Source organism: Cylas formicarius, unplaced genomic scaffold (genome assembly GCF_029955315.1).
Source record: "Cylas formicarius isolate icCylForm1 unplaced genomic scaffold, icCylForm1.1 PGA_scaffold_7__23_contigs__length_41026272, whole genome shotgun sequence".
In the NCBI taxonomy this organism is placed as follows: Eukaryota; Metazoa; Arthropoda; class Insecta; order Coleoptera; family Brentidae; genus Cylas; species Cylas formicarius.
The window spans coordinates 25156908-25172150 of NW_026844352.1; the positions used below are offsets into that span (position 1 = coordinate 25156908).

A 15243-nucleotide genomic window follows, 5' to 3' on the forward strand; every position below is an offset into this window, starting at 1 on the left:
AGAAGTATATATAATCGAATCCATTAAACTAACAATTAAAAGTTGAAATTGTAATTTTCGATATACAAGGTGTTTCAAAATAAATGCGAAAAACTTAAGGAGGCGATGTGTTTGTTTGTTATATAAATGTTGTATCAAAAGCCAAACATTAGGGAAATATCGCACTACAAATATGGCGCAAAAAATTATTTTTAATTATTATTTCAAAAACTAAGACAGAATAATGAAATATTACTACATTTTATAAGAACTCAATTTCTGACTATTCTTTTCTATTTTTTTAAATAAGTGGAAGGGATTGAATTAAACTACCCCTGTCATTCTTCTTAAATAAATGAGTCACGGCTTTATAACAAGTGACTCAAAAAATTTACCAAATGTGTTGCATAATATACTTTTTCTAGGACCGTTAGTTTTTAGGTACATTTTTGCAAAACAACATGAATACATTCACATTCATATGACTGTCAGAATATCTCTGAAAACATTCGATTGTTCCCAAACCCGGTAATATCTCAGCAATGTTCGAAGTGACTCGCATCTGCAGGAATCGTAACTGATGCGATAAAATGACACTTTCTGCACGCTAGATCGGTGTATAATTAGGTATTTGTCAGAAGGGAGTAGAAAAATAAATATCGATAAATTAGTTTATTAAAAACTTTTTGTCCCTTGTAATTTTTTCACAAAGCTTACAGTTTCCAAATGAAAATGTGATCTGTTAAGCATTGCATAAATATTATATGTCATTGCATAAGTTTTTCCTTAAATTTTATTTAAAAAAATAATTTAAAAATAATACTCTAATTCAATGCAATTAATAAAATAACAAAAATGTGTAGAAAGTCTTTTTTTTATCATATTAATACTTCTGTAATATTTTATTGCTCTATCTTTTTATTTTCGTTTTTAAGATAAATAGCAAATATTTTTTTTTGCGCCATATTTGAGCACGGCTGAACTCAAAACTCACGAAATGGATTCTTGCTTTGTAAAAATGTACCCAAAACCTAAGAGTCGTAGGAAAACTATACTGTGCAACCCTTTGGTAACCTTCAGTCACTCGTGGTTAAAATGGCCGAACATGAAAAAAATTGCGTGTGATAAAAAAGTTTTTAATTAAATCATAATTGTTTGTTTTTATAAACTTATTGGTTTAACATCCATTGAAAATAAATAAAGTCGAATTCACGAAATGTGAATCTAAGGGTGTAAATATAACTTTGAGGTACTAGATATCGCATAGGAAACATCTAAGTAGAAAAAATGTCCATCAAGCACCTGATATAGACAGAACGCCCATTCTTTCATCACAAGTCTAGTAATTGCATAAAGTTTCGCCTCCCAAATATATAATTATGAAAAGTACCAATTGACAATTTCATTAAAAAGCTGTAAGTATTGGAAAATGTAACCAAGAAAGTTAAAAACTAGTATAAAATAAGTCAATAAACAATTAGCCCAAAATGTAACACAATTAACTAAAAAGTGTAGTTTATTGTCTCAAAATTTATAAAACATTTTGCTAGCAAAAATTGTTAAATGCTAAAAATATATATAGAAATTGCATTGTGTCTAGTGGGCTTTAGATATTAGTGTCAATTCACACAATAATTTACATATATTTTATTGCAATTTGGATTCATATATTAACACCGATGTCACAGACTGTTGGTATTCTCTGGAAATAGCAATTCCTAGCTCGGCGTTGCCAATTATATTCGGATTTCAGAGACATTATTTTGCGTTCTTATGAAAATCAGTCAATTTTTTCAGAAAAATTACGGCATTGTGACAACTCAGTTAGTTGGGGATGACGCATGCGCAAAAGATCCAGACCTTCTTCATATTTGAGCACGGCTGAACTCAAAACTCACGAAATGGATTCTTGCTTTGTAAAAATGTACCCAAAACCTAAGAGTCGTAGGAAAACTATACTGTGCAACCCTTTGGTAACCTTCAGTCACTCGTGGTTAAAATGGCCGAACATGAAAAAAATTGCGTGTGATAAAAAAGTTTTTAATTAAATCATAATTGTTTGTTTTTATAAACTTATTGGTTTAACATCCATTGAAAATAAATAAAGTCGAATTCACGAAATGTGAATCTAAGGGTGTAAATATAACTTTGAGGTACTAGATATCGCATAGGAAACATCTAAGTAGAAAAAATGTCCATCAAGCACCTGATATAGACAGAACGCCCATTCTTTCATCACAAGTCTAGTAATTGCATAAAGTTTCGCCTCCCAAATATATAATTATGAAAAGTACCAATTGACAATTTCATTAAAAAGCTGTAAGTATTGGAAAATGTAACCAAGAAAGTTAAAAACTAGTATAAAATAAGTCAATAAACAATTAGCCCAAAATGTAACACAATTAACTAAAAAGTGTAGTTTATTGTCTCAAAATTTATAAAACATTTTGCTAGCAAAAATTGTTAAATGCTAAAAATATATATAGAAATTGCATTGTGTCTAGTGGGCTTTAGATATTAGTGTCAATTCACACAATAATTTACATATATTTTATTGCAATTTGGATTCATATATTAACACCGATGTCACAGACTGTTGGTATTCTCTGGAAATAGCAATTCCTAGCTCGGCGTTGCCAATTATATTCGGATTTCAGAGACATTATTTTGCGTTCTTATGAAAATCAGTCAATTTTTTCAGAAAAATTACGGCATTGTGACAACTCAGTTAGTTGGGGATGACGCATGCGCAAAAGATCCAGACCTTCTTCATATTTGAGCACGGCTGAACTCAAAACTCACGAAATGGATTCTTGCTTTGTAAAAATGTACCCAAAACCTAAGAGTCGTAGGAAAACTATACTGTGCAACCCTTTGGTAACCTTCAGTCACTTGTGGTTAAAATGGCCTCTATCGAACATGAAAAAAATTGCGTGTGACAAAAAAGTTTTTAATTAAATCATATTTTTTTTTAATGTCATTGCATATGTTTTTTGTTACGATTTTGATGACATATTCTAACTTGATCAATCCTATCATGCTATCAAATTTATGTGTATTTCCTAAAAAACTAAATTCTTTGATATACCTATCTAAAAGTGAATCTAGTCAAGATTGCTTGAAAGCGATTGAGATCAGAAATCTTTCACCAACAGAATGTGCCGCTATGATAGTACAACATACCAGGTATGCCATAAATTCGGTGGTATTCCTCAGAAGAAACCAAAGAGGACCTGGACAATACGAAACGGGGTGAGAACAAATAATCACTATCGATTTTTGCGAATGCGGACATTACGGAATCAATTTACCACAAGCACCGTACTCCAGCAGAAATTTACTCGTCGGTACAATTACCGTAGTAGCCAAGATGCAGTGTTGAGAAAATTAGCAGAAAACAATATCACTCAATATAGGGCTGCAATTGGTTCCCTACTAATCATAAAATTGGGGAAATCGTGAATGCTATTTTTCCTTTTCAGCGATGATCCCCGGATGTCGAACTGTCAGCTAGGCTGTTATGGTATGGGGTGGAATTAGTCCGGAGGCTCGCGTGGACTTAGTTCTGGTTCAGGGAGGACGTTTAACATCCGACCGATACATAATAGACATTTTAAAACCTCATGTAATGCAACTTGGTTATTTTATTGGGGAACATGGTTCTACAGATAAGGGTCTTACAGCCTTCACCTAGAGACTTAAATGAACTGTCATGAAATCTAACTTAACTGTGGTATAAAAATTGAACAAGACGAAATGTCAAGAAAGTGTGAAGCAATAATCGGACCTAGGGGTGGCACTTCGAGATATTTGTTTGTTTGTTTGTTGACAGATTAAAACATAACATTTTTGTTGTCTGTAGTACACCCTGCCGCGCATCTGAAATGTTCAATATAATAATTATGTTTGGTATGAAATTCATGTATATTCTTTAAAAATAATAATTTTCTTTATTTTTTAAGATATGCTTTATATTTGCGGCACAGTTTAGTTCATTATTAGACCAAATGTGAAAACATGTATTTTTTGGAAATATTATCTCCATGGTTTTTTAAAAATATCTGGTGTAATTTTGTAGATTTTTCAATTTCAAAATTTATCTCACTTGCATGGAAAACATATCTTCATGGAGCAATGGGCGTAATCATATAGCTACTAGACATATAGAGGCCCTGTCTATGCTAATAGTACAGGAATTCGTGCAGCTATGTAACAAAATTTTGAGAAGGTCTGTTCAATATGCGCATGCACGAGATTTGAAATTTCGTTTTTAACCAATGGCAGCCTTGGGGCTTTCAACAACCAACATGGCCGCTGGCAGGTCGTCAATGTTTGGATGCTGCAGTTTTACGGCAGTATTTTCTCAAACTATGTCGAAATCCTATTAAATTGTCAGGCAAAAAAGAATTAAGATGTGAAAAGCGTTGTTAAAAAAATTAGCGACAAGTACAGGGTTAATATTATGCTGAATTACAGCATAATATAATATAATTCTGTAAGTAGTTTGACATTTTGGTTCTTTAAACCCTATAAACACGATACCAGCTATTTTTTCCCGAACTTGTGCCCATAAATCAGCGCAAACAGTTTGTTTTTATAAACTTATTGGTCCATTGAAAATATAAATAAAGTCGAATTCACGAAATGTGAATCTAAGAGTGTAAATATAACTTTGAGGTACTAGATATCGCATAGGAAACATCTAAGTAGAAAAAATGTCCAACAAGCACCTGATATAGACAGAACGCCCATTCTTTCATCACAAGTCTAGTAATTGCATGAAGTTTCGCCTCCCAAATATATAATTATGAAAAGTACCAATTGACAATTTCATTAAAAAACTGTAAGTATTGGAAAATGTAACCAAGAAACTTAAAAACTAGAATAAAATAAGTCAATAAACAATTAGCCCAAAATGTAACACAATTAACTAAAAAGTGTAGTTTATTGTCTCAAAATTTATAAAACATTTTGCTAACAAAAATAGTTAAATGCTAAAAATATATATAGAAATTGCATTGTGTCTAGCGGGCTTTAGATATTAGTGTCAATTCACACAATAATTTACCTATATTTTATTGCAATTTGGATTCATATATTAACACCGATGTCACAGACTGTTGGTATTCTCTGGAAATAGCAATTCCAAGCTCGGCGTTGCCAATTATATTCGGATTTCAGAGACATTATTTTGCGTTCTTATGAAAATCAATCAATTTTTTCAGAAAAATTACGGCATTGTGACAACTCAGTTAGTTGGGGATGACGCATGCGCAAAAGATCCAGACCTTCTCCACGAAAATATCATAGCCACCTGCGGTGCACCATTTTTTACCGTAGTAGGGCCAATATATTATCTTATTGCTATATGGGCGTAATAAAATGAATTCTCGTTTCCTTTATATTAAAATGCTTTTCTTTTCAGGACTACGTTGACCATGTCAGCCGTGGAATCACAATTTGATTATGGTTTTCCCGACATTGCCGCCGATTCTACAACAACCTCCTCCAATTATTCACTATATAATGAATATTCGGGAAATAATGCGAGTACTGAAGCAAAGCCAGATAGCGAATTTCTAAGCCAAATAATGGTCCCTTTATATTTAATCATTTTCGTTCTATCTATGGTTGGCAATACTTTTGTGCTAGTAACATTAATCAGAGACCGCAGAATGAGAACGGTTACCAACGTGTATTTACTTAATTTGGTAAGTGAATTTTTTGCCTGTTTATGATGTTTTAATTCATCCGCTTGATAGCCGAAATGAAATAATCAAAATTTCGATATTTTGGGAAATATGAGGCAACTCGAAATAAGACTAGCGAATCAGTACCGAATAACGAACAATAAAATAAGATTTTGAGAAACGGTCACTATAATATTAAGAGCGTGTTCAGTTACAATAGCTATAGGATAGGAAGAATTACTCTGTTAAAGTCTTAATCGGAAAAGCCAAGATATGACGAATGAAGTGCGATGAAAATCAGCTACAAATACCAACAATCCATCTATTTTCATTATGAAAATTTTCCAAGGTAATTTTTATTTGGAATGGGAGAAACAGTATCTTGGAGAAGAGGTCTTCCAAGAATAATTACACATGGCTCAATCATAAAAGATATTTAATTTGAACCATTTTGAGAAAGAGTTGTATTTAAAATATAAATATACCAGTTTTGACAATGCAAAATTTGTTCCGAAAAGTTAGTTTTGATGGAGCAGCCACAACGTAACAGAATTCGTACTAATAATAAAACATTAGATTGTGTATTGCTCAAATGAAACGAACCACAAAGCAATTAATTAAGTGGGCTCAAATATTTTAATTAGATGCTTTATAAAGTCTTTTCCATAAGAGTGAACCGCGTTATTTGCTAAATGAAAAATGCTCTCTACCTCATGATATTCTTTTGCAGGTTTAATTTAGCTTCCAGGATTAACGAAAAAACTTGTAATACAATATTCTTTTTGCGAAAGAAATTCTAGTTCTTTTATTTTTATACCCAAACGTAATGTAATAATTTGAAGGAATGTTCGGATTGGTATTTCTTTAATTAAAAGCAGTGGGTGATTCAGTTAGGTTTGTTATACTACAACGAATAAGGAAAAAAACCCAGGAACTTAGAGACGCTGCAGACGCAAGTAGATTTGTTTTTTTTTCTGTTAAGGTTCTTGATGTCAGAAAAACAATTAATTATTGCACATTTTGTTGGAGTTATTTATATAATTAGCATCTTAGCAAATAGTGTTTAGCCCTTTAATATGTGAAATCAGGGTTATCCTAGGTTAATCTGGTATGGGCCAACCGTATATTTTCATTCTTTGATTTACTGAAACTTATTCCATTCATTAGTCATACTAGTTGAGGTCACAGAAATTTAATTATGCCTGACATATTTCAAAATCTAAGCAGCTAAAGTGAACTTGACGTTACATTAAGCGTACAATATATTTAGTCTAGCCAATATTTTTCAGTTTAAGATATATTAATATATGATCCGGATTTAGAAGAACTGAAAAAGTCAAATAGATAAGATCTTAGAACTTCGCCAATTTTCCGAATATAATATCTAATTCAGATTCAAAAGGCGCAGTCCTGTGAATACAACGTAATCAATATTTTTTGATTGCTTGTATGAATAAAATGGCTAAAAGTCAATAGACACCGATAAAATGGACTGGATATTGTGGACGACGAAGGTGGCTTTTTAAAAACTTTATTTTGAAAATGCCAATTGAAAATTCAAGTGTCTGCAGCAACAGGTGAAATGAATAATGTTGTTACTTTAAAGTAACGTTTTATAAATTCGCATATAAAGCTGACTACGTGGGTCTTACGGTCTCTTCTTAGTATCATCGGGGAAAAATACTGATGTCTTCCGGTTCCTTACAGGTATGTCATGGAAATCGTAGTACATAACTCCTCCTTGCTTATGAAGCAAACATAATGTAATGAGTTGAGTTGAGTTGATAGTTTTGATTGATTAGGAGACATCCTGGTAGAAGCTTCTTTCTATAAACGATAAATAAAGCTGTAACGATCGCTACAAAAATTTATAAAAATAATATTAGTTATTGAATGCGCATAGGCTGGTCGCTTTCTTCAATCGGTTGCTGTTGACTTTCTATATCCTTTAAGTGATATAGATCTTGCAGGTTAATGTAAGTGATATTTTCCTTTCATAATTTTGGCATCGTTGTAGTAACTTTTCTTGCCTAAGGTAATTTGGCAAGCAGTTGGAATTTCAATTAACGGTTTTGCATTTGGCAAATAGCAAGTACTCTTTCTTGCGATTCTTGCTCTGCAAGAGATTGTCTGCAGGTCACCAGGTGCTTATCCTGGTATTCATGCGTTCGTTGTTTGATTCTAAATTGAGATCAGTTGCCTGACATTTCGCCAAAATTTCATTTGCTATCTTCAGAGGCTGCGCGCGCCTCCATGTCAATTTTACGTTTCCGCACTTAAGTTGTATGTGGTAATAAGGGTTGATTTTAGGAACTTTGAGCGGGTCGCAGCAAAATATCTTGCAAAATATTTATTTCATTTGTTGTTTGTTGTTACCTACCGGATTTTATTCTGGTAGTTCTTCGACTTTTTCATTAGTCGTAGATAGAGTTCTCAAGCGTTAGGGTCTATGTTTTTGCTACTACTACTTTATTTGAAAATCAGAATAGCGGTTTATGGTCTTTGAGGACAGTTCTGGACGCATGACTAATTGGGTGACCGTTTGATGATAATATTGCTCCGATTCATGTGTCAGGTGTTAATTCAAAGGCTTTAGTAAAATCAGGATATTTAAGTACTGGTTCGGAAGTTAAAATATTTTTACAATGTTGAAAAGAGTCCACAAATTCTTTAGTGTATCATTTTTCCGCACTTTTTAGGCATCGAGTTAACGGTTTTGTAATATCTGAGCAAGCCGAAGAACTGTTTAATTTTTTTTGTGTATGAGGTATCGCGAATTTTTGAATGAGCTCGATCTTTTCCGGTTTGGCTTGTTGTCTTCTGGTGTAAGTTCTCTCTTTGGAACTCGCATTTGTAGAGGTGAACTTTTTATCCATATAGACCATGCAAATTTTGTTCTCGAAGATGCAGATCGTTAAGGGTGTGATTCCTTATATAAAAAAAGGCTGTTGAAAATATACCTAGAAAGCGGGGTTTCGTCATTTTCCACACTGCACGAAACTGTTTTTTTTGTGGGGCGTGGGGGTAAGCATTTTTTTTCCTCAAAAATAAATTAAATTTTCAAAATCGCGAAGGGTTTTCTTCTATAAAAACAAAAAATCATCAAGCTCAAATGGGCTTTATAAACAAGGTTCCATTCTAAACTACAGGGTAATCCAAAAATAATCAAAAATATTAGATTTTAAATTTGAATTTAAAATGAAATCTAAAAAAAAATGTTTCACTTCGGATCTGGAATCATGCTTCCAGTATTCCATGTTTATGGTAATAAGTAATTACGATTACTTAACTTTTATTTAAAAATTCCTTCGTCAGACCACACGAAGTAAAGAGAACATTTTTATTGATAAAAATATTCAGTATCATACTAACCCCGGTAAAAGTAGAAAAGTAGAAAAATAATTATGGCGAAATATCTAAAGCAGTTTCAATGATAAGGAGATAACCCCGCTTTTTGTTAATTGTCAGCATCCTGAATTTCACAAATAAAGCTGTTGCTGACCTACCTTGATATAAAATGTTACAATTATACATTTTATTATTTGTGTGTGCGAATAAGCGGCAAATTTAGAAAACCAACTCAGAAGTTAAATGAAATTAACATGCCAAAATCAATTTCCAAAACAATGCAAGAGAGTAACATATTTAACATCAATAAGTAGCGACATAAGTTCAGGCAATAAAAACAGAAAATTACAAAAGTACAAAGAACAGCTTAACAACTGGTTTGAATTTATCACGTCAACGAATCATGAAAGAAAGTTATACCGTGAGGTGAAGGAAATTCCGTCTGATTTTTTAACTAAACATTAAATCGACAATTTCCGTCTCGAGAAGCATCAAAGTTTTAATATTGCCATTTAAGTCAGGAAAAAAGTAACCAATTTACCCGAAAAATAACATAGGTATCAATTATACCTTAGTTACCTGCCTTTTGCTGAATACGTTTTTCAGAGTGTATTACTTTAAAACATTATTGTGAAACGAAAATATAGTTTTGATTAATTAAATTTAAAATTAATAAATTCATATTTATACTTTCTAGCAGTGTTCAGGGACACCAATTTTCTTTTATTACTGAGAAATTCAAGAAGAACCGAAAAATAACAAGAAAACCATACCCACAAAACTAACCAAAATTACTTAAATGCCTCGCAGAGGAGTGGAAAATCTGGTCATATTGGAGTGACCAATTAAAAAGGGTATTCTGCTCCATCTCGAAAGATAAAGGTCTTAAGCACTTGGGGCGCAAAAAGTAAAGGGGCCAAGAGAATGCTGGAAATTAATTTTAAGTTTCTAGAATGAACGCCGAGAATAATCGCATTTTTCAATTTTACATGCAGTTTTTTTTCGTATATTACTATTAGTTAAAATGGACACCGTTTTAAAGCGTTGTAAATGTTTTTTTTTTTTTCAGAAAACAGAAACGGATTGATTAAGAGTGCTTGTATCGCCGCTAGAGGGCATTTAGCGACATAGCTATAAATAAAATTAAATGTTTAAAAAAATGAAATGCAGCAAAAGAGCCAAATAAGATTCTAACTAATTAACAAGAGCCTAACCTATAACATCAACAACAAAAACGTTATTACATACGAACGTTAGTTTTTAACAAAATATATGCAAACTACAACTACAGTGATATGTGTAATGATTAACTCTTACGTGAAAAATAGCAAGGTGTAGTAAGCAAGTTGCTTTTATTAATTCATTGTTTCTACAAAGTACTTAGAATAATTTCAGACTGTCTTTATAAACATGCTAAGTGAAGTAGAAGACTGTTGTAAAGAAAAGAAGAAGAATTTTAAAAAACTAAACTACTAACAAAATTAATTTCTGTAACAAGAAACATTTTTTTTGTTCAAAAGTGGCATGAAAATATTAATGCTTTATTAAATGATTTCAAAATAAGTTCATTTATTAGTTACATAGAAATAAAATCATCATTATATATTTAATTTTCGAAGTTTGACCCCGGACTATGTTTTGGTGAGTTTTGAATGGCAATAGCGTTTATTCAAAACTGATTTGGCCTTAAATTTATTTGTTTATTAGCGGTTGTGTACCAATAATGATAGCAGAAAATCATTAACAAGAGAGACAGCAATTCTCCCTATATTTAACTAAACGTAAGTAAAAAACTTTATTTCTGAGCTTAGTTTCTCAAACCCAGTTCTTTGGGATATTACTAAGGAATTTACTTTAAAAAGACACTAACTATATGAGTGACTCGCAAACAACCATATTATACTAATATGCCCTTTGGACAGCACGAAATACAAGGTTTAAAATGAAATGTAGTTTCTTATTGGGTCAAAAGCCAACCGTTCGGGAGATATCATGCTACAAACATGGTTGAAAAATAATGTTTCAATTTGTTTTTTAAAAACGAAAATAGATACATACCGTTTGTTTGTTTGTTTTGTACGTCTATCATTTTTCTTAACTAAATTCAAGGAGGAAAGAAGGAGAAACTTATCCAATAACATTAACATTAGAAAATATACATTTTGAATGTTATTTTTTAATCAGAAATTTTTTTGTCTCCTGCGAGTTTTTCATAAAACTTTTCAAATAAAATAATGAAATATACAGCATAGCTTGTTGAAAAAAAGTTATTTCAGAAAAGCAATTTAGTTAGATGCCCTTAAACACATGTACTTTGTACTAATATTTACCAATTACGTTCTAAACAAATACATTTTAGAAAAAAAATATTAATAAACATTTCTGAAACTAATTGATCTGTTCATGCGTGAACAATGAAAATAAAAAACAACACAACTCACATAAAACACAACAAATTAGCAAGAGCCCCTAAGACATAAGAAAAATATTATTTTTATAGTAAGTGTTGATGATGCTTTCTTGCGATATAATAAATACACTTATGGTTCTAAGGAATTTCTATTTCGGCGCCCGCACAAGAAATGCAGCGGATTTTTTAATCATTTTTTTTCTACTTCCTCTTGTAAATGCTCACTCTGCTTTTGCCAAATAAACTAGTGATTCAAATGCTGTTTCCCACATCTAGTGCATAATATACTATTATTACGCTACGCATTGATTTAATTTTTTTAAAATTTGGAAACGGTAAATATTGTGGAAAAAATGCAGGAGACAAAAAAGCTTCTAAATAAAGCATAAAGTAAAAAAAATTATGTCATTTTATAAGTTTTCCTTAAATTTAGTTAAGGGGTAGTCTAATTGAATTGCCTCCTATTATTTAAAAAAAATAAAAAATATGCAGAAAGTGTGTTTTTATAATAATAATAATACTTTTATCATATTTTATTCTTCTTCAACAAGCAACAAATAAATTACCCTTAATTTTAAATAAGTAATCAATCCTTTGAGTTTTTTTTGTTTTGCGTTGAAACGCCCGGTATACTCATACTACAGGTTTAAAACTATCCGACGAACTAGCCAGAACCGAGTCATTTGACTCATTTGGCATCAGACAACGTTGCCAAACCCAGTAACGGCTATGGATGCCAAATGAGCCTGCAGAAGGTCACAAAAATATTCAAAATGTATATTTTGCTTCGATTATCACGCCACTTAGCGATAAGCGCTTGCTTGGAAAAAATTGCATGGGTCAATTTGACCTCCAACTGAAATATGGTTTCAGACAGTAAATAGGACATCTATGAACTGTCAAATGGCATCCGATACCATTTGATCGCTGGATGCTATTTTAGCCTAAAATATAAGTTCAGTAAGGAGTTCACCACAAGATATTGTGAAATTGTGAATGTGTGCATTGGAAAACAAATTAGCGCAAATTATATTGGTGGTGGTGGTCTTACTTGTAGAAGTGTTTGATATGTTTCGTGTCAATTTTCAAAACATTTAAAACTGTTTCTATTCGAATTTATGCGATGGAGTATCCTAATTGTAATATATTGTTTTTCCATATCTCAATTGTATTGGAATGAGTATTAATTATTGTTGACATTTATGTCATTTATGTCTCGTTAATTATTTGTTTTAGAGAAAAATGTTAAATACACAAGCTATATATGGGTCTAAAAGAAACAATTTCAAATTATTTTCAAATGCACAGGGCCTTTCATAAATATGTGGGAAATCGATAATTAGTAATTTTATTAATTTCATAAAGTGGTACAATCATTTATCTTTATTGGTTGGTCTTACTTGAAGTTACTTCGAACGTTCTGGTATTATCATTAGAGTTACAATAAACAATATAAAAATTAAGTCACAATACAAAAAAGACTACTTTGTATTTTGATTTATAGTATTTTAGCGTAATTTAGATAATAATATGGTAATCCTTTTAGTTGAAAATTACAAGAAAAAAATGTAAAGGAAAGGATTTTTAAGTTTGCCTCCATATTAACAGTTTCCTTTTCAGAAAAAATAGAACACACAAAACTTTAGAATTTCCGAAATTGCTGTCCTTAGCTAGATAAAAAAGTTGTCTAAACGACGGATAAAAGTTCTTGTATTTATGGATGTATATATCTGTTTCGCAAATTTTGGGGAACGCGTATAAGGAGATCGATATTTGATTGACCGACCCTCCATACATTATCCAGAAGACTGATCTATCTCTAATGTCTTCTTCCGCCTTGTATTTGATAGACATGTTCGTATTTGCCTACCGAAGGACTTATACTCTTCCGCAGTAAGATAAATGAGTCGAATGTCGAAAAGCAAAGTATTTTTTAATTAATTATTTATAAAACACGTAGAAGTTATATTTTTTCATGCACAGAATTTCTCACCTTAATATTTCTATATATAAATTTCTTCACCTTAATAAGGACCTATTATTCGATCAAATTAGTAGTACAAAATTTAAACAAGAAACAGTCATGTTACATTCAGTGGCCTTTCAAAGGATCTCTTCCTCCATTTAATGACATTATAAGGGTCGACTTGAAAGCAAAGCGATGTAATTTAACTCAGTAGAATTAAGCGGATATTTTAAATCGCATATAATCAATTGACACTACCATGAGATAATGGGTAAAGAACAGGATTGTATTAAATAATAACAAATAGTAAATAAACTCATCAAAATTAACTCAATATAATTTGTGTTGTGAAAAGTATTAATTCGATTTGAAAAATATGAATGGTAAAATTTTGATACTTACTGATACAGCTGTGATCTTAGCATTCATTAATGATGATAACTTTACTCAGAAACTTCTAAAATTTATCAAAAAAAAGTAGATAAAAGTTATTGTTATATTATTATATAGACATTGTGTTTGTATTTTTGTGGACAGGTGACTTTCTTATTTTAACCGGAACATCCAGTATATTAAATCTTTTTGGTTTCTTCCAAAAATTCTAGACAACTGCTCACTATTCACCTCAGATTTACCGTTTCTAACACATGTTGAATTTAATGGCAAAAGTGTTTGTTATACATATGGTGTCGATTTTATCATACGTTTTAGAGCTTTGCGAAAAGTGACATTAAAAATTTAAATGAAAAAATAGTTAAAAGTATTTTCTTAAGGGAAATGTGCCCTTTTTATATTTAAATCGTATTTCGCATCCAAAAAAGTGAGTTTGTGTAAAATTTGCTCTTCGAAAAGATTGTAGTTTTCGAAATATAAGCAATAAAAGGTTTTTTAATTTTAGAAATGCTATCACGAAAAATTCAGCAGTACAGTACAAAAAATATACAAAAAAATAATATAAAGTCTACAAACCATTTTTCGAAAAAAAAAATGCAGAAAACACTAACAGCAAATAAAACAAATTAAAACAACAGTTTATTATCTGCAGAATTGAAAAAAATATGTAAAAATGAGATTTTATGTAAAGATATATATTTTTAGAAAAAACGTAGATTGTTATAATATTCTAATTTAATACAATTGGTGAAATTTTTCGATATAATAATATAAAGTTTACAAACCGTTTTTCAAAAAAACAAGTAAATAATGCAAAAAACCCTAACAGTAAATGGAACAAATAAAAAAAACAGTTAATTATTTGCAGAATTGAAAAAAATATGTAAAAATGAGATTTTGTATAAAGATATATATTTTTATAAAAAACGTAGATTGTTGTAATGTTCTAATTTAATATAATTTTTGAAATTTTTCTATAATTATTTTAAAACAGTGTTTGTTGCAGGTTTTTATCAATCTTGATATTTTTCGGCAAAGGTAGTTTTTGATAAAATTTGTAAAATTTGTCTACATTAAACAAATTCAGAAACTGTTTTACAAAACATTTATCGCCTTCTTTTAAAATGCTAAATACGAAAAAATTATAAAAATGGATCGCCGAGTGATTTTTTAATTCAAATTTTATAGTTCGTTTTTGGCCACCCTGTATTTATTTGTTTTTAAAATATCAACACATACGGCTGAGGTTATTTTATTTTTGTTTTCTTCGCGGAATTCGTTCATATTGTCCACCTGTGGTTTTCCCCTCGATCCCCTTTTATAAGGAAATCAAGCTTTCAGTAGCACGCATCGATAATTCCCGCAAATGTCATTTTTTACATAAAGTTGAAAATACGTCAGATACCGCAAGACTTAATTATAATTATATAATTATTATATACTAAACATGGTCTAGA

At 30.9% G+C, this 15243-nt stretch overlaps 1 protein-coding gene across 1 annotated transcript in view; it reads left to right on the forward strand.

The window, feature by feature from the left end:
- Positions 1–15243, forward strand: part of LOC132705094 (cholecystokinin receptor type A-like) — a 47715-nt gene that overhangs the window by 7382 nt on the left and 25090 nt on the right. The window contains exon 2 of the mRNA XM_060675524.1: positions 5405–5690. Within this exon, the coding sequence (XP_060531507.1) occupies positions 5418–5690 (273 nt within the window). The 5' untranslated portion in view covers positions 5405–5417. The remainder of the gene's footprint in view (positions 1–5404; positions 5691–15243) is intronic.